Below are 19,567 nucleotides of genomic sequence, written 5' to 3' on the forward strand. Positions count from 1 at the left end.
GAAAATTGGAAGTTAGAAAATTAACATTAAAATTTTAAAACATTATACATTATACAAAAAAATAAACATTAAATTAAATTAAATATTTAAAATATTAAAATAATTACATTTTCATAATGTTTCTAAGACAATTACACAGACTAAGTGCTAATTGTGCAGCACGGAGTCTTGATTATGGTCATGTTTTAAAACTAGGTGTCAAATTCATTTGTGTGAATGGCGAGTAGAGCTGAGCTCTACAGTCATTTCTTCAGTCAAAGACACTGGCTGCATATGTAAGATTGATCGGCAAAGTGTGTGTTCATTTTGAAAGTTTATGTATTTTGACAAAGCTGCAAATAATTAAAGTCTGGGCACCCAATAGTGAATTAAACATTTAGGACATAAACAGATTTGTTAGAAACTTGTTTTAATCATATTTTCATTTGATGAATTTTGGCAACTCCAAACAGCAACATATAAATGAAATGATACTTTTCCCATATTACTGGCATGCCCCAACTTCCTAAATCCCAATTTAACTCCTGCTGTCCTCTTGCTCTTTTGCCTCTTGATATTTGCTTGCAGCTAATTAATTTTTATCCCAACTGCCAGAGGCGAAGATTTATCAAATTTATCAAATCAACCAATCAACACTAACACTATGTAATAAATATGTTGATTTCAGTTAAACAAAAAGGTATTCTGATTATGTCACTGCGATGAATTGTTTTGTTTGAGATTGTACAGTAGAACTGATACTGATTCTAGATAGTAAGCAGTAATGAGAAAGTAAAGAGATGTATAATTCAGGAAGCATCTTACATACACTTGTGTGCTGTTAATCCATGAAATCTGTTGGTTTTCCACAAAATAAAACAGAATGAATATTCATCTTTGGCATGCCTTAGCAAATAGAACATCACCTATAGATTTTTCATTTCTTTTCTCTTTGCTTCTACCCACTTCATCATTGCAGTTCCTCTTGATCAGTCTCCTAACAGAGGTTTTATGGGCCTTGATCTCCTGTTCTTCCCATTCCCCATGGCAGTGCTGGGAAACTGCTGTTGATTTTTCACTGCGCTAAACCTCACTCTGTTCTCAGAGAGGGAGATGCATTGATTGGTGCTGCACACTGAGCGCAGAGGCAGGCCATGCACATATGTGATTCAGCTACTAACCGGCCCTTTGAACATGAAATGGTGTGGAAGACCAATGCTATGTTGTTTTCTATGGAGTAGAATTTGGGATTAATGATATAGACACCTTTTCAGCAATATAAAATGAAGAAATGTTTATATGTATAGCACTTCTTCCTATATTGAATTTAAATAATTATTTAAATTTTAATGATACTCCGATGCTGAATATCATTATTGGGCCAAAACTGATTTGAAATTTTGGATCAGTATCATATCAGATTTGACATAAGCTCCCTGGCCAAAAGAATTAGTTGCATCCACCAATAGCATAGCCTTATTGTATGCAGGGTGTCCCAATGGTCTCCGTACGTAGGGGACTATGTATGCCGGCACCACGTCAGTCGTGCCTTCGTCAGTTCATGTTTGTGGACGTCCATTTCTCGGTTGGTCTGCAACACTTCAAGTCTTTTTGAATTTGTTGATAAGTTTGGCAACAGTGTTGTGTGTGATCTGCTTGCTATGTTTCCTGTTAAAGTCTATCGCAACCTTGTGACAGCTTCCTTATCCAGCCATGAGAATGATTTCAATATATTCTTCTTTTGTCAAAGGCATTCCTAAAGGCTATTTAAAAAAAATATATATATATGTATATATATATATATATATATATATATATATATATATATATATATATATATATATATATATATATATATATATATATATTTATATATTTATATTTTTATGTCCAAGCAGAACACAAACAATGTCATTGCTACATTCCAGGATGAAGACTGCAATGTGTGACTTGTTCAAAAAACATGATGGAATACTCAGACCCTTTGGCAATATGACAGTGGATTTAATAAAATGTAGTTTGTTGAATTTGAATTTGACATGCCAAATAAACCCACACTGAGGTCTGGTGATCAGTGACTGGGTCAGTCACTCTGTCCCAGTGTTCTGTCATACTTGTCAAACAAGTCACACACAGATTTGGCCCTACAGTTGTTATTCTGGAATGTGGGATAGGATAAGGCACTGCTATTGGTGGATGCAAATTTTTTCAGATTTTTTTCAATCTGACCTAGTACTGTACTATGTTGACTGACACTTTAATACACATGAATAAAGGACACTAATTGTCTTAAAGCATTTAATTGTTGTGCCTCTGATATTTGTATAACTTACAAAAACTCTGGTTACTTATACTTACTAGTAAATACAGAGTAGTTATTCACACTATTAATTTATATTATGAAGCCATTAATGATTATTGATTACTGTATATACATTTACCCGAAGACTCTATGATTGAAGTAGGTATAATAGTATTTAATTGTCTGTTTGTCTCTGTAGGTTGCTGTGATTCATGGACAGTCAGTTCTCTCCTGTGTGAACTTCCCTGCAGTGCAAATCACAACCCCTTCCTGTCACACCTTGTCCGTTTCACCTTGACTCTGCACTTGTGCCCTCTCAGCTCTCCATTCCTGCGCTTCCCCACTCCAGCACCACCTTTTTGCCATCTGGTCACTGAGGGAGTTGGGATGATGCCAGTCATGCACACCTCCATTTCCTATTTCAACCAGGGCTAATCAGAGGCGTCTCCAAACACCCCTCCTCGCCACACACACTGCGGCCAGCGAGATGGGCGACAGTAGCTGGGTGTGTCTGAGCCCAGCCGAGTTCTCTCAACTTCAGCAATACAGCGAGTGTGAGTACCAAGCAAAAGTCATCCACAGAGCAAGTGTGTTCTTGATGGTCTGAATCCTAGGTCTCCATGCTGGCTTTGCTCCTTCATGTTACTCCAGCTGGCTTTGATTATTTAAATTGTATAGTTTAAATGAGCAAAATGAAGCCTTCATAACTCATCACCATTCATAGGGCCCTATGAATTCAATTTTCATATACATCACACATTAAAGAAAAAATTAACACACAGACTCACATCGAATTGTACTTAATACAAGCGTAGATTCTTTGTAATGTCTAGCTGTATAATATTTGCTTTGGTTTGTATTTTAATTTTCACATGTCCACTGAACCATGTTTTTGTCTCCTAAATGCATAAAAATTTATCTAAGAATGAATATTTCTTAGCTCATTCTTGGTCTTTGTGATGCCCACTGGTACATAGCCTATAACTAACTCAATATTAGTATCACAACAATCACTGCCTTGTATAATAAAACAATAAAAAATAGGAAAGTTGAAGCTGTCCTCAGAAATACTGCTATTATACTAATATAATACTAAATTCTCAAAGACATACCCATCTGCACTATTCAAAGACACTCTCAACCATCTTCAGGTGTATACATATCAACATCAATAGCATCAATACCATCCAAGAGACTAATAATAATACGTTTCTGTCAGCCAAGTTTAGGGCCAAGCAGAAATCCAACATGGGCTGGTACACTGTGAGGCCTGTAAACACACCACTGAGTGCAGCCACAAGCACACAGACAATGAGCACCATCACAAAACACAATAACAGGCAATTAACTTTGGCAGAAACAGCAAGAATCCAAATCACATGAAACCAGGGAGTCAGGTGCAAGTGCAGTGATTTTAATGACAAACAACTAATAAAAAGACTGGAAAAGACCCCAAAACTAGAAAAACCTAAAACAAAGGACTTGACTAAAGCAAGACAAGACATACAAAGAAAACTGAACATGAAAACAAATGCTACTCACGGTGCAAATACAACATAACCATAGAAAATACACAGAACTTAAATAGGGTAACTAATTAGGGGAATGCAAAAGAGGTGTGCGTAAACAAGGAAGGACGCAGGGCAGACAACAAAAGAAGAATTTCAAAAAATGTGAGTGAGGGTGCCCTCTGGTGGTCTTGGGGTGGGTGGGGGGATGGGGGGCAGGGTATTGTCCATGGTGGAGATAACAGAAACCTAACAAAAAAAATGGGGGGATTTGGAATATAAGACAGGATTGAAAAATAAAACAGGAAGCATTCATTCTACGTGTAACTGTTCACCCCTGCAGTGATTTTTTTTTCATTCATCTACATTTTGTTTAGAATTTCTAATATTCTGTATTTTATTTTTAGGCAGTTGAATGGTTTTATTAATTTGTAGTCTGTTAGGAACCTAAATGTAATGTTTTGAACATGTAATTTGGTGATATTATGCACAAATGTCTCTGACACCAGGCTTTTGGGAATGTAGGCTATATTGACAGGAAGTATTGATGCTGTGCTAGAGTTGTCTGTGCCATGAAACATCAGGAAAGGGAGCACCATAGGAACACCCATGACCAGATTTTATTTGGGTGGTGAACCAACCACAGCAAAGTGGTGTTATTCACAGTGTGTGTGTGTGTGTCACAGTTTTGGGTTGGGTATTGTCCACAGCTAAAAATATCTATCTAGTTGCAATCTGTGGTCAGAAACCCACCATCAGTGAAGTACTAGAGGATGAATAACATAAATTGTGCATGGAAAAAGATTCTATTTGGAGTACTATAGTACAGTCATTGGAAAAAGAAAGTACGCCCTTTTTCAATTCTGTGTTTTTATTTATCAGGGCCTAAATAACAATTGCGTGGCCCTCATTAACATCTATAAACAAACAAATAACCTCAGGTGACAACAAAAAAAAAACACAACAGATTTCATGTAGTCATTTTTTCCAAAAAGTAAACCAACATTCAGAAACCAGGTTGGAAATAATAAGTGCACTCTATAATTCAGTAACATGTTAGCAACAATACCTTGTAAGTAAACGTTTTCTGTAGGAGTTTCTCAGTCTCTCACATTGTTTTAGAGAAATTTCGGCCCAAGCTTCTTTACAAAATTCCTTCAGTTCATTGATGTTTAAGGGCATTCATTTATGCACAGCTCTCTTAATATCCCACCACAGTATCTCAATGGGGTTTATGTCTGGACTTTGACTTTGCCATTCCAGCACCTTGATTTTTTTCTTCTTTAGCCACTCAGATGTTGATTTGCTGGTATGCTTGGGATCATTGTCCTGGTCTTGGACTGAATTTGCTGGGACACTCACTCCTGGGAAGATTGGTAACTGTCTCAAAGGCTCTCCATTTGTAAACAATCCTTCTCATTGTAGAATGGTGACTTTCAAAGTGGCTGGAGATGGCCTTATAACCCTGACGAACAGCAGCAATTGATTCTCTGAGGTTATGGTTGATGTCCTTTCTTCTTGGCATGATGTAGACTCATACCTGAGTGCTCCAGATCACCAAACTGCCAAAAGTTCTGCTTTAATAGAGGTAGTCACACTTCTTGATGATTAACTAATCTTGTGCATTTCATTAGTAACACCTGCCTGCTAATTACTCTCTTAATGATTGTGGAAGTAGGAAGGGTGTACTTATTTTTCCCACCTGGATTCTGAATATTGGTTTACTTGTTGGTAAAAAATAACTACATATTGAAGACTGCTTTTTTTGTCACCTGTGGACATTTGTTTATTTGTAGAAGTTGGTGAGGACTACACAATCATTATGTAGGCCCTGATAAATAAAAACACAGAATGAAGGAGGGTGTACTTTCTTTTTTCCCGTGACTGTAGGTGCGTCTAATAAAGTTTCCAGTAGGAATATACAATATTTCAAAACCCCAATAACAGTATCAGTGCTGCATACTCTACCATGGCACTACTTTGTCAATAATACTGGGAAAATTAAAGTAGAGCAATACAAAGCAGTTAAAATGAAACTTTTAGCATTTACCAGATAATAAAAGATAATCAAGGCTTAAACAGCCTAGTACAAAAGCTTTGACCCTCTTTTTTTGACCATACACAACAATTTTGTGCTCCTGAAAAAAAATTGATTTACTGTCATTACGAACTTTGTAACATTGTTAATAATTATTAGATCAATTTATTTAGCCATGGAGATTTCTTATTTAAATATTAGATGACTGTTGATGAAAGTTGTGCACATTATGTATCTACCTCCATTATAAATGGTTTGTTATATTACCCCTGCCAGCGCACGGGTTTGTGTGTGTGTTTTGGAAGAATATACGTCACCAGTGGCCCTTACGTTTTGGTCTCTCACACGTACGGGTACAAACACAGAGGGACTTTTTTTTCCCCGAGTCCTCACACTGTTCAGTAGCTCACCTGAGCATAGCATCTACACATTCAATAGTTCTATGCATATGTAACAATGCATTTTTTATTTGTGTCAGCTGTATAAGTGTTAGTGGACAGGTTAATGTACCTTTAGCTAAGTCAGATGGAAATTTGCATTGTGCTCTCAGGTAGATAGACACCCTGCTGTTACCCTGCTGCCGGCTACAGCATTAATGGCACAAGTCACAAAGCAAATAAATAAAACTCTGTAGGTCCTGTCAGATTTACTCTCCTCTGTGACATTCCTTGTGCATGTGTATGTGTGTGTACCTGTATGTGTGTGTGTGTGTGTGTGTGTGTGTGTGTGTGTGTATCGGGGGACTGACTAGTAATCAGTGAAATATATTTGCAAGCTTGAGTCAACGGCAATGACTTTATAGCACAACCTAAAGAGATGTGCTTGTTGATGTTGTCTCAGTATCAGTGTGTGGAGGTTTCTCAAAGTAAGGAGTATAATGGGTCTCTGGGTCTCTGCCTCATGTCAACTCAAAGCTCAGTTTGTTTAGATGTATATAAATCAGTACTAATGGCATTTAGCTGATGTGTTTGTCAGCGCTGCATGGCCCTCAGTCATCATATGTGTTCATCCTCTCTGTCTAATGTCTGGCATTTTGCAGTAAAGAGGATCATTTACATGGAACTGTGATCAAAACTAAACAAACAGTTTATAAATCACAGACTCGGCCAATGCCAGTGTGAGGTCATACTTTCCTATCTCACTAACCACGAGTTTGCTTTGTCGCTGACTGACCCTGTGGAAAATGGCTCGTTTTTGCTTCAGCCGTGAAGAGGTTAGGTTTAGTTTTTGCTCATCGTTATATTTTGTGAATGGTGATTCATTCTGACTAAACTGGCTCCTTCAATTTGGAGGGAAAATATCTTCCGACCACTCACTCAGTAGTAAACTTTCATAGGTGCATTATAACATTTAAATCCAAATATTGATTATAAAAAGTTATGTTCCTTTTGATTGCTTTGTCATTTATTTTTGATATTGTGATCATTTCATGTATTTATATTTTTTATTTTTTATTTATGTAGAAAAAAAAATCACCTAGTATTTAATCTTGATTTTTAAAATTGAATTTAATATTTAGCTTAAATTTAATATTATAACATATTGTATTATAATAGTATACATTATTGTAAGTTTTTTTATGGGGTAGACAGTAAACAGGGGTGCACAAATCATAAATTCAGTCCCATGATCTGGTTGTCCAGAAACTAGTTAGCAAGAGCTAGTAAGCAAGTAAAGTGCATTACACACTACAAGATACATATTTTATATCAGTGTATGATCCTTATTCTCTTCTAAGAGATAAGTGTATGATCCTTGTTCTCTTCCAAGAGTTTCTAATGTGGTACTTCATGTTACAAAAGTCGGCAATTTGTTGGCCAACATTACATCACATGTAAAAGATATTCAAGTTGGGGGATTTTTACACACAACAGTCTTTAGAGTTCACACAGAATGGTCTGAAAAACAAAACAGTTTTGTGGGTGGAAATGCTTTGTTGATGAGAGAGATTAGAGGAGAATGGCCAGACAGGTTTGTGCTAACAGGAAGGCTATGGTAACTCAAATAACCACTCTTCACAAGAAAACCATCTCAGAATATAAACTGAAAGGGGGGCTGGGCTACAGTAACAGCAGAAGATCACATCAGGTTCCACTCCTGTTGGCCAAGAACAGGAATCTGAGGCTGCAGTGGGCACAAGCTCACTGATACTGGTCAGTTGAAGTTTGGAAAAACATTGCCTCATCCTTTTCCAGACATCTTCTACTGTCCAGTTTCAGTGAGCCTATGCAATCTGTAGTGTACAGGTGCTCCTAATAAAGAGGTTGATGAGTGTGTATGACAGATTTGCACTGGATTTTTGATGAAAACTTGGGTTTTACAAAAGTCAAAAAGGAATATGGCTTTTTGTTTCTTTTTCTGGTTGTTGAACCTACTTGTCTGCTGGGTAACTATGAATAAAAGTTAATAGCCTGGACATGAAAGCTGCTTGACCCAGCACCTATTGGTCAATTGGGGAGATTCCAGTGTCTCCCACTGACAATACATCTGACTCAATGTGAATTAACTGTTTACATCTCACGCTATGAGCGTGAGAAACAGTTCATTCACATTTGACCATGTTGACCATGTCCAGTTGACCATGTTCAGACATGAGAATTTGCCTGCAAAAACAACTTCTGCTGTGGCAAACTAAACTACTAATAGACACGATGACTCAAACATAGACTGGTGGGTAAGAGACAACGGAGTGAAGCTGGGGATGGCAAATTATTAGCTAATAATTAATTTTCTTCTGAAATATTCTCTGGCTTAATATCTCTGTTCAGACTGCTCTCTGTGTCTTCTGTAACAGATAAAATCGAAACACCTGAATTTTAACTCTCTTGGATATAACATTTTTAACATGCATTTTAAGTAGAGTTGATACAGAATGACAAAGTAACCTTTAATCATAAACATGTTTCATGATGGTATATTTATAAAACTTTTATCATTAAAGTACATGGTACACAGCACCACTATTTTATATATTATATATTGTATTTCAGAATAATGCATGTGTGCATTATTTGTTGGCATTACAATCCTTATTGTGTTTCTAAAAGTACTGATATGAATATTACAAATGCATAAATAAGGTACAACACATGCCATTTAGAACTACTTTTACTAGGGTTAACTAACACTAGCTAGTTAGTCCTGCTAATCTACAGTGTCTAAGTCTTAGAAACATTCTGTAAAAAAATAATGGCATGAAAAGTTTCCAAATATAAAAACACACACAAAAAAAAATCTATATTTGGTGTGACTGCCTTTAAAATGTCATCAATTCACTTGCATTCAGAAGAAATAGTAGCTTTCCTTGATACCTTTAATGTTGGACCTTTAATGTGTATCCTTTACATGGAAATGTAGATATGGTTTACCTTTGAAATGATTTACTGTACATAAATGTCATTTATTTTTAGCATAAAGCTTTTACGGTTTAACTACATGCACCTTTCTAGGTAAAAGATACACAAGGTACAAAAGGTGTCCTCTTGAGGGTACCACCTGAGTGAGACGGTAAAGTATTGTTTAGTGCCATTTTTTTCAGAGAGTATAGGTATACCATTGTGCAGTTTTATAAGGAATTCACTTATAATTTGTTACAACCATCTCGGAAAAAAACGCCACATTTCTTCTGCAGATGTTCGTTCGCACTTCCTTCTGTCTCTGCAGGTCCTAGACATAGTTCAAGATGATTTTATCTGAGTCAGTGTTCTTTAAGTTAATGTTAATGTTACTTTCTTTATAAATAACAAATCATATATAGCTACAAAAATTTGTTTGTAAGATTAAATTTATTTGAAATTGAATGGGATCTAAATCTAAATGTTACTATTTCTGCTGACCCACTAATACAGAAGATGTCAAATAAACATAGTATTATATGTCTATGGATTTACTGTAATTGACTAAAATCTATATCTATAGTTACATACATAGTTGTATTTAAAATGGCTTTTTATCATACGCAGATTCCTCTAAGAAGCTGAAAGATGTTTTGGAGGAGTTTCATGGAAATGGTGTACTCTCCAAATACAACCCAGAGCAGGTATGTCTCCTATATGATCTGTGGTGTCATTTGATTAAATGCCAGGTAAATACACATTGTGGCCCCAGGCTATGAGGTAGCAGGACCAATCAGCAGTACAGCCTGATTCTGACCCTGAAGTACTTCATCATCAGCTACTCAGTCCGGCCTGGCCCTGAAAAGCCCATGCATCAAGTTACATTACAAAAGGCAGATACACTGATCATTTGCTTTCTTCCACCTTGACACAAATATTACGCTCGTCTGGGTTTGGCGCCACTGGTTGTGACCCAGAGCCTCACCTGGATCAATACAGAATAACAGTGGTACAGTCAGCAGGTCTGCAGGCAGCGTCAGCGAGCCTGTGGTTTAACACTGCGTACATGCTGTCTTTAGTGCAGAGTGCAGGGCTTTCCAACATATCTGCTGTCATGACAAGGGAATCAGACATAACCAGAAAAGGAAGATTTACAGCCTAGAGAAATGCTTTATCCCTAATGTTTTAATACAATAAAGTAAAAGTACTTTGGCTTAGGAGATGCCCACTACCCATCTCAAGCGTAAGTCAGAGCGTGCCAGGTTTGTCAGAATTATTTTTTTTCTATGTCATTTGGTTTAATAGATTAAAAAATAACTTTATTATTAGCAAAAACAGCTTTACTATTAGCCATATGACCTGTTTGGCTGGATATCAAGAAAATATGAAGTCATTTCTTTGACAATTCTATGAGCAATTATTGCCTTCTGCCTCGGAACACATACTGGACGTGTTCTGGTGAATCTCTTTCTCAGTTGCATGTTTTATCAGTTAATGAGACTTTCATTACTTTGGAATTGTTTTTTTTTTAACATACACAGGTATGGGATAAAACTGCTATCCAGTTCATTTATTATCCAGTATATAATATATCCAGTATATTTATTGTCATTGTTATACTTTGATAGTTTTGAGAACTCCTGATCCAGACAGGAGGTTTTTTGTTGCCTCAAGCATTTTTGCACTTTCTATTCTAGAAGATGAACTTACTCGTGCTGGAAGACAGATCTGGCTCAATATAACACTTGTCGTTAGTATTCATATTGGTAATATAATCATTTCAGATTATAAGGAATTCAAACCTGTCGTATGTAGTCATATGCTCGCCACATTAGTAGTGAAGCAGTTCTTAGCTAACTATATGTGTGTACTATATCACATGACTGTAATGGTACTGTATGTAATGGTATGACACTGAATGGTCTAAAAATGTGCAGTAATTTATGGTGAAGTGGTGTAGTGCCCAATGTGGTCCCTTTATAGCAAGCCTCATCTCACTCACTATGTGTAGCAATGGATTTACATGCATTTACATGTATTTGCATTGATTTTATATATGTACACAACAATATAGTAATCTCCCTGTTACCACATGTTCCCATACTGCATTACAGGCATATACACATGTGTGTTTTCCTCAGTGTGGCCTGTGGATTTATACTAGTGTCACTCAGACTTGAATCTTTTCAAGGGAGATCCGATCATGTGAGTTCATGTGCTCCTTCTCCCACTGCTCTGCTTCGTGCCCTCTAGCCTTTTCATCCTTGTCTCTCTGAATTACTTTGTGGCTTTTACAAAAAAAGGTTTTAATTTTAACAACAGGATAGTTCCAGAGGACTCTGTCAAATGGATCACAGTAGGCCCTGTCATGACCCTCAGCATAACTAAGTCTTATCTTAATCCTATGTTTTTGTTTCCTTTTTTTTCTAAGTTATGTGATGACACAAATCAGCACCAAAAAAGGCAAGGAATAGCAATGATGACATTTTAAATGCTGGTCATCAGAAATAACAGCTAGACATCAGTTCACGGAAGCCTACCAAATGCACCTTAGAGCATTAGAACTTAATTCCCTTTCTGCTTCTATCCTCATCCCTGTGACTGCTAAACAGAAGCAAGATGTTCTCAACCAAGTAAGCCAAAGCCCTCTGGGTTTGCATGCTCTGTGCTTCAATGTGTCTACATGCCCAAACATAATACATAACATAGTGCTCCACTCCTGTTTCTGTCAATGCGTCATGCACAGATCATATTGTCTCCTAAATTTTAAAGGTCATATCCAGCTTCTTCTGTAGCTGCCATTTGTTTAATATCTTTAAAATATGTTGAGTGTTGTCTAACACCATTTTATGTCTTAATATCTTTTGCAACTGTACATTCTTTCTTTTTTATCAGCAGCATTTTTGCGGTTTCAATTTATTTGCTCTGTTTCACGGGGTTTTCCAGTCTTCTTTATAATATCTATATGAAATTGTATATTGCTATACAAGTGCAAAAGTACTTCTGGAAATGGGCATCTGGCCTGTCGCATAGTGCTAGCGAAATAATAGATACCCTACTATAATTAACTGAGATGGGGGTATATTTTAAAAAAGTTAGCCATTACATATGTCCAAAAGAAGTCTGTTTCTTGTCTCCGGGAATGTTCTACATCTTCTCTCTCTCATCATATCTTTGTGTGTTGCCTATAGCCTATCGACTATGAGGGCTTCCAGCTCTTCATGACCACCTACTTAGAGAATGACATCCCAGAGGAACTGTGCCAACATCTCTTCACTTCGTTCAAGAGTAAGACCGGAACAAGCAGTTCCCCTGATGTTCCACGCACAGGATCAGCACTGCTCGGTAAATACGCTTCTTAACTTACTGCTAAATTCATAGATATATATATATATATATAGATTGCTAATCCATAGCCACTCTGAAAAGGTTGTGAGATAGCATCTGCAAAAATAGCCTTGTATTTATTTTCACTGTCTAGTGACTGTATAGGTATCACCAGCTTAAAGGTAAAAAGATTAAAAGATTGGAATAGAGTTTGGTCATAATATGTGAAATGTCTAGGGTTATCATCATTTCCTGTATCAGTTTTTTCTTTTTGTAATCACCAAGTGTGCATAAGCAGAATGTTTATGAATTTTAAAATCTGGAAAAAGCCATGATAGTGATCTTTAAAACAAAGCAGGAACTTATTGTTGAAACTTATTACATCACATAAGTTTGAAACTTGTGTTTGCAAAGATTGTATTATACAAGGACATGCACACAGGTCCATATATACTCACTATATTTTTAAAACAATGAAGTTTCGGGTGGCAGAAGACCTTGAGCCAAACTGTTAGGAGATTTTCAAGTGGCTGCTCTGTTGGTGTAGGGAGACCTGTTTTCTCCCTGGCACTGCTTCCTCAGGCTCTGATTCTCTGTTTATACTGGGTGAGTGAATAAACAGTCCAGATGGATGGATCATGCCCCTTTGCATGCTGAAAGGTTTCAGTCCATAAGACCACCTTCTGTTTAAGGGGGTGGGCTTCAAGTCAATGCCTCACAGCCCTCTGCTCTGTCACGACTTTCTCCACAATGTACAGATTGTGCTACAGAGATGGTCAATGGTGCCATCTAGTGCTAGGAAATGTCTACATTTAACAGTTTTTCAGCTGGTGATGAATGTTATCCTCTAGCAATTACAGATAAATACTGTATCTCATTACTTCAGAAACTATAAATATGTCATCAACATTTCTGCCACTAATTATGTGAAATTTTCTCCCTCACTGCCTTACAAACAGCAAAGAACATTTAAAACACACCAACTTTTTCTGATATTTCCAATTTTTCTTAAACTCATAGTGTCCCCAATCTTTGTCTTCTTCTGTCCCCTCCTTTACTTGTCTGTAACTCACTCTGTCTGCAGAACCCAAGTCGATTGATGCAGGTATCTCTATTCAGACAGAAGTGGCCTGCGCTCCTATAACAGGTACCTGTGTGTACAGTGCAGCCAGAGAGGCATCATCTGTAGCAGCTTTCCACTCCAGAGATACCACATCACCTCATCATTGTGTTGGTTTTCAGTGTTTTGGCAAATGTGTGACAAATCATTAGGATTTTGTGTTGTTATTTTATCTTTTTTAATAGTTCATGGTGAAGTGTAATTGTGCTCACATTTCATATTCCCCATATTCTACCCAGTGTTTAAATACTGTGAAGTGTTGCTTTTATTTCTGTGCACTGTGGTGTCATTCCTCCCCTTCAGCTATGCAGCACTAAGACCTCTGAGTCACTCTCCTCACCTGCAGGATTCTTGCAGCAGTCTGGAAACATTTCCTGTTTTTCTCTCTCCTTTGTCACATCTCAGTTATTTCTGTTTCTTGTCTTAATTATTCCCTCCACAGGGATGAATGGGAAAAGTATTCTCAGTGCTATGGGCAGACACACTCCAGAACACCCAGCTGGTGTGATGCCAGGATCAGGTGCCACCACCTCGCCATGCTCCTCCCGCTCCTCCTCACAACGCTCAGGCACAGGGGGTCACACTCCTCATCGCTCGCCCAAACCCTCAGCAGGCAGCAGCTGCAATGCCCTGGCACCCTCCAAGAGTGCCAACTCCCCTCGACTCTCCCCAGGTTAATGTCCTCAAATCCAAATGTGATTGTTCTTTTTCATTCATTCATCTTTAGTAACCGCATTGTTCTGGTCAAGTTCATTGAGAATGTGAGGTCTATCCCAGGACCACTGGGTTTGAGGTGGGAATACACCTTGTAGGAGATGCCAGTCCACTGCAGGGCACCATGGCCACACACTAGGTCAATTTAGATTAGCCAATCAACCTATTAGCATGTTTTTGGGAGTAGGGAGGAAACTGGACAACTCAGAAGAAACCCATATGGACAAAGTGGGAAAAGAATAACTCGAGCTCAGGATCGAACCAGGGACGCTGCTGTGAGGCAGCAGTGCTACCCATTGCATGTTTGTAATAAGGATGTAATCTTTTTATTCCTCACAAATGTTCTTGTCTTTTTCAAGAAAAATGATTGTACATGTAATGCAGGAAGGAGTAAATGCATTTTTTGCTCAGTATTTTTTACTAAAAGTAGAATGGTATTTAAAAATTTTTTTTTTCCTTCACTGAAAGTGTTTGGTTTTATCTCAGTTTCTCAAATGAACACATCATATGGTGCACTCAAATAGATATCATGAATTTGTGCTTTCAGTGTGGAAGCAATTACATTATACACACACTGGTCATCTGATAAAAATTGGGAGAACATTGTTTTTAGGCAACTGTGAAATAAGGAAGCCTTTCTTTGTAGGAAATGGCAGTGGAAATTAAATTATTGGAAATCTAAACTTTTCTCTTAGACGTGTTAGTAAATTTCTAAGAAAAGACTCTGCATGACTAAAATTGCCCTGTAATTACATTAAGCATCAACAAATGCAAGTTATGTAAGTTCTGCCATATTGAGACCCGTCAACAAAAGAAACCAAAAGGTAATTTTACTGCCTGTGCCATGCCATCCATCTCTTATTTGCATTTCCATTACTTGTGCATACTGTACACCTACCATTGGGAGGACTTCCAAACTCATAAAGGGGTTTTGTGTGTTTAATTCCATTAATATTGTTTATGTTTAAATGAACTAAGATTGATTTACTATATTGGGCATTTTAAAATAAATTTTTAAAATGATATTGATATTGATAAATTAAAAGAGTTTGCTTAATATGATATGATGTCCAATATGAGAAGTAAACATGAGGGTTAAGAGACAAAAACTTGTCTTTAGTACGTGGTCACTGTTATGTCCTCAGAGCGAAGTCGATCAGACAAGGGGGTATTTCTGAGGAAAAGTCCATCCCCTCAGAAGAGTTCCACTCCATCCTCGCCACAGATCGTCTTCCTGAAAGACATTGTGTGCTACCTCTCTCTGCTGGAGCGAGGGACTCCAGAGGACAAACTAGAGTGTAAGTGTGGGATTTGTGTTTAGTAATACACTCATTAGCTCCCTGGGCTCATTCCTCAGGCCATTATTCAGTGAAGAAGAACCATTCAAGCAGAGTAAATTTTAGAACCTATATTTTATTGCAGCTTATCATACAAATCACCAGCACACACATCTCTAACAATATAATAAGAACACACAAGAAATAAAAAAAGAAGGATGCAATAGAATAAATTGGTTACGGCTATGGCTTCTTTATCATATGCTTTACTCTTTATAACGTATACTATAAGCCACTGAGATGACAAATATTTTCCCCATTTTTATATTTGTCCATTATAAAAGACATCCTTTCATATGCAGGTTTTTTTTAAGCTCAGCAAGACACATATTTTTTGCTTTTATTAATCCATTTAGCTGTTGAAGCCAAACATAATTTAATACCAATTTCATAGTGGAAAGCATGTGTTTTTGTAAAGATGAAAAGTCTGCTTTTCGGGTGGAATGCGATTTCACAGAAATGAAACATTTTTAGGAAAAAAAGATTTGGTGTCATTTTCAAAAATGCTTAATAAACTGTGAGAGAATTGCTCTCTATTTCCAATTTTTTTCCTTTCAGTCGTTATGAACACTTACATTGTGCTCAGATTGTATGGCTTAGGACCACAATTAGATGTATCCGGTGACTATATTTATCAGACTCTAAACTTGAATGAAGCTTAATGAGATCTGTGGCTCTGTATGCTGGGCTTCTGCCAGTGAGCAGGAGGAAGGAGTAGGAGGAGGAAAGCTGTGCTTATATTCAATCATATACGCTTCTCTGTATGTAAGATCAGCTCCTGCCCTCAGACAGCATCAACCCGCTTAAGCTCAGGTGATACTTAGAGTTATAGCTACTTAGACCATACATTTAAACCACCATTAAAAATGGTGTGTTGTGTTAGGCTCAGGGAGCACCCATCTTTTCTACATGTGGCCTGTGTGTTAATGAAGTCCCTAACATTTACAGGATGGGCTCTCTTATCTCTCTTACTTTTCTCGCTTTGCAGTCATGTTCCGGTTGTATGACACAGATGGCAATGGCCTGCTGGACAGCTCAGTAAGTCAGCTACAGTTCTTCAGTTCTAGGTTTTATATAAACTACAGTCATTTTGGTTCTATTGAACAGCTACAGTATAGTCTTTTGGATTCAGGACTATTGGATTCATGGATTACTGTATACAGCATCATCAGAGTTCATTCCTTACCTCCTTCTTTTAGCATTAGACAGCAGCAACTTAGAGAGGGAACCTCAGATGATGATAAGTCTGGTTTCAGTAGATATTTAAAGGAAGCCTGACAGGAAATCTTACATTGAAAACCAGGGTCATTCAGAGATGGAGTGGTTTCAGTCTGCATAATGCATTTATTATCATTAAATATTAAACTCAATATAACTCTAGCATAAATATCCACTCAGGAACTGGACCGTATCATCAATCAGATGGTCCATGTAGCAGAATACCTGGAATGGGACTCAACAGAGCTGAAGCCAGTAAGTTCACCCTTGTATCTGAAGTTCATTTGTGCTTATAGTCTACTGCAAAAGTTTGTATCCTCCATTCTTTTTTAAATGAAAAAGGAAAATATATATCTATTTTACAATTTATCCACAAATAACAAAAATTCCAAGAAGTTAAAAATGAAATGTTTGTCCAATCCAATATACAGACAGACATAAACACAAAAATAGACTGAAAACAATCAGAAGAAAAATTCAGAGTTTTGCCGTGATGCTCCTGGCATGCATACCTGATTTGATGAAGGCCGTGTATGATATCTGGCTAAGTTATAGCAAATATGTCAATAAGAACATTACAGTTAGAGCAATTCAAAGGACACAGAAGAGGTTGGAGGCAGATAAACAATTTAACAGAGGATATTTGTATCACTGATATCATTTTCATCAATATTACATAGATGAAATGTCACATAGAGTATTTGATTATTGTCCTCTAAGGAGTATGCAGACTTTTGCATTCAACTATAAACTGTTGTTGTACAATACAGACCAATTTTAGTTGCAAGGAAAAGTTGGATTGTCCTGGCAGTATTGGTAATTACTATTACAGATTATTGCAATTATCTTGCAGATAAATAAGAATATCTCAATTTATTACAGAAATATCATATGTCTAGTCATTAGTGTAATCACTTAAGTTTTAGCCAAGTATTTTCTGACGAGATACCCAGTCCAGCAAGAGAAGTGGTTGAAATAAAAACAATGATTTTGGTATTGAGTGTATGAAGTTCAAGTATGTTGAACCATCATTTCTGAACAATGCATGACTACACTGTACACTTTATAGCATATGATTCATGTCTGAATGTACATATGTGTGCTTCTGTTGCAGATCTTGAAGGAGATGATGGAGGAGATTGATTACGACCATGATGGAACAGTCACACTAGAAGAGTGGATCAGAGGAGGAATGACCACTATCCCCTTGCTGGTACTGCTAGGCATGGAGACGGTGCGTCAGAGTTCCTCTGTGTGCATGTGTGTGTCCTTCTGATACTAAAGTTGTGAACCCAGCTGAACTGAAGGCTGAGCACTGGACTCTGAAACATTAGGGTATGTGTGGTATTTGAGTGATTCTTTCCCTTCTCCTCTCACATGCAGTGTTTCAAACATCTATTCTCAGAATGTACAAGAAGATGGGCAGCATGTATGGAGACTGAAGCACTTCAACAAGCCAGCGTACTGTAACTACTGTCACACCATGCTGTTAGGAGTGCGCAAACAAGGCCTTTGCTGCTCACGTAAGCATCTAATCTGTATGCTGAGATACTATGATGATGTGATGGGATTATAAGGGAAATCCAGTAAGTGGCATTCTCCAACAAGAATATAAATGATAAATAGGAGTCAGGAAGATTTTGGGGTTGGGTTTTTGTCATCTTTTTGTATCAGTTTATGGACTTGCTTCATAGTGTCCATCATAAAAGTGCTTTGTCTTTCCATTTAATTTGCCTGACAGCCATAAACATAATTGCATATAAGTATAATCTGATTTATTTGTGGACATCTCACTCCAACCTTCCCTCCAAGCTTTATGAGTAACTTCCCCAATCCACTCTTCTTTGGCAGTATGCAAGTACACAGTCCATGAGCGCTGTGTGTCCAAAGACATTGCTGCTTGCATCAGCACCTATGCCAAGTCCCGCAGACACACCAATGTGAGTAAACCAGATACACTATACACCCTAACATGCTTTTACAGTCTAGCACAGGTCATTAGTGCCCACATAAGTACCTCCTCTACTATACTATACTATACTATACTATACTATACTATACTATACTATACTATAAAGTAGATCATTTTTCCAAGCCTATTAGCATTACACTGTTTATTTTCCTAGCTTCTGTTTTAGAAAGGCATGGCATGGTGTGTTTAAATGTTTGTTTCTCGATAATCTTATCTACCTCTTAAGTTAAGGAACTTACCTCTATTTTTAAACATTTTTTTAAACATACCTCTTAAGGAAGTATGTTTAAAAATCAGTGTTTCTTAGCAACTACAGCATATTCCAGAGCGTATTCCTATAATATTTGCAACTCACTAATGGTCCGACATTCCATTATTTTTACTAATCTGTATCTAAGCCCTACATCTAAGCCCTCATAAATGTGTCAGGGAGGTTATAAGAACATTTTGTGCTTAGTAACAAGTAGCTGTGTGAACAAAGAGAGAGAGAGAGAGAGAGAGAGAGAGAGGGAGTAGTGTAAATCACGTAGCATAGCTTACGCAGTTAACCTCTAACTTGTCTTAGTGATTCAATTAAACTGACTCCTGGGCTTGGCCTGTTTGTGTTTTCAACAACTACAGAAACGATGCTCAGCATAAGCAGAAGATATGTGTACTATGAGATTTTTATCATTTTTGGTTGCTCATTTTATAGCACATCAATGTTAATTTGGTATA

General features: G+C 37.2%; 1 protein-coding gene across 4 annotated transcripts in view; it reads left to right on the plus strand.

The window, feature by feature from the left end:
* Positions 1-19,567, plus strand: part of LOC113525843 (diacylglycerol kinase beta) — an 81,254-nt gene that overhangs the window by 14,090 nt on the left and 47,597 nt on the right. For 2 of the 4 annotated variants that reach the window (XM_053234289.1, XM_053234288.1), the window contains exons 2-13: positions 2,481-2,835; positions 9,790-9,866; positions 11,775-11,795; positions 12,354-12,507; positions 13,574-13,636; positions 14,052-14,282; positions 15,469-15,621; positions 16,649-16,698; positions 17,059-17,133; positions 17,993-18,112; positions 18,284-18,401; positions 18,730-18,818. In XM_053234289.1, coding sequence (XP_053090264.1) covers positions 2,769-2,835; positions 9,790-9,866; positions 11,775-11,795; positions 12,354-12,507; positions 13,574-13,636; positions 14,052-14,282; positions 15,469-15,621; positions 16,649-16,698; positions 17,059-17,133; positions 17,993-18,112; positions 18,284-18,401; positions 18,730-18,818 — 1,218 coding nt within the window. In that variant the 5' untranslated portion in view covers positions 2,481-2,768. The remainder of the gene's footprint in view (positions 1-2,480; positions 2,836-9,789; positions 9,867-11,774; positions 11,796-12,353; positions 12,508-13,573; positions 13,637-14,051; positions 14,283-15,468; positions 15,622-16,648; positions 16,699-17,058; positions 17,134-17,992; positions 18,113-18,283; positions 18,402-18,729; positions 18,819-19,567) is intronic. The other 2 variants (XM_053234291.1, XM_053234290.1) reach the window with 2 other exon arrangements.

Source organism: Pangasianodon hypophthalmus, chromosome 5, assembly GCF_027358585.1.
Source record: "Pangasianodon hypophthalmus isolate fPanHyp1 chromosome 5, fPanHyp1.pri, whole genome shotgun sequence".
Lineage (NCBI taxonomy): Eukaryota > Metazoa > Chordata > Actinopteri > Siluriformes > Pangasiidae > Pangasianodon > Pangasianodon hypophthalmus.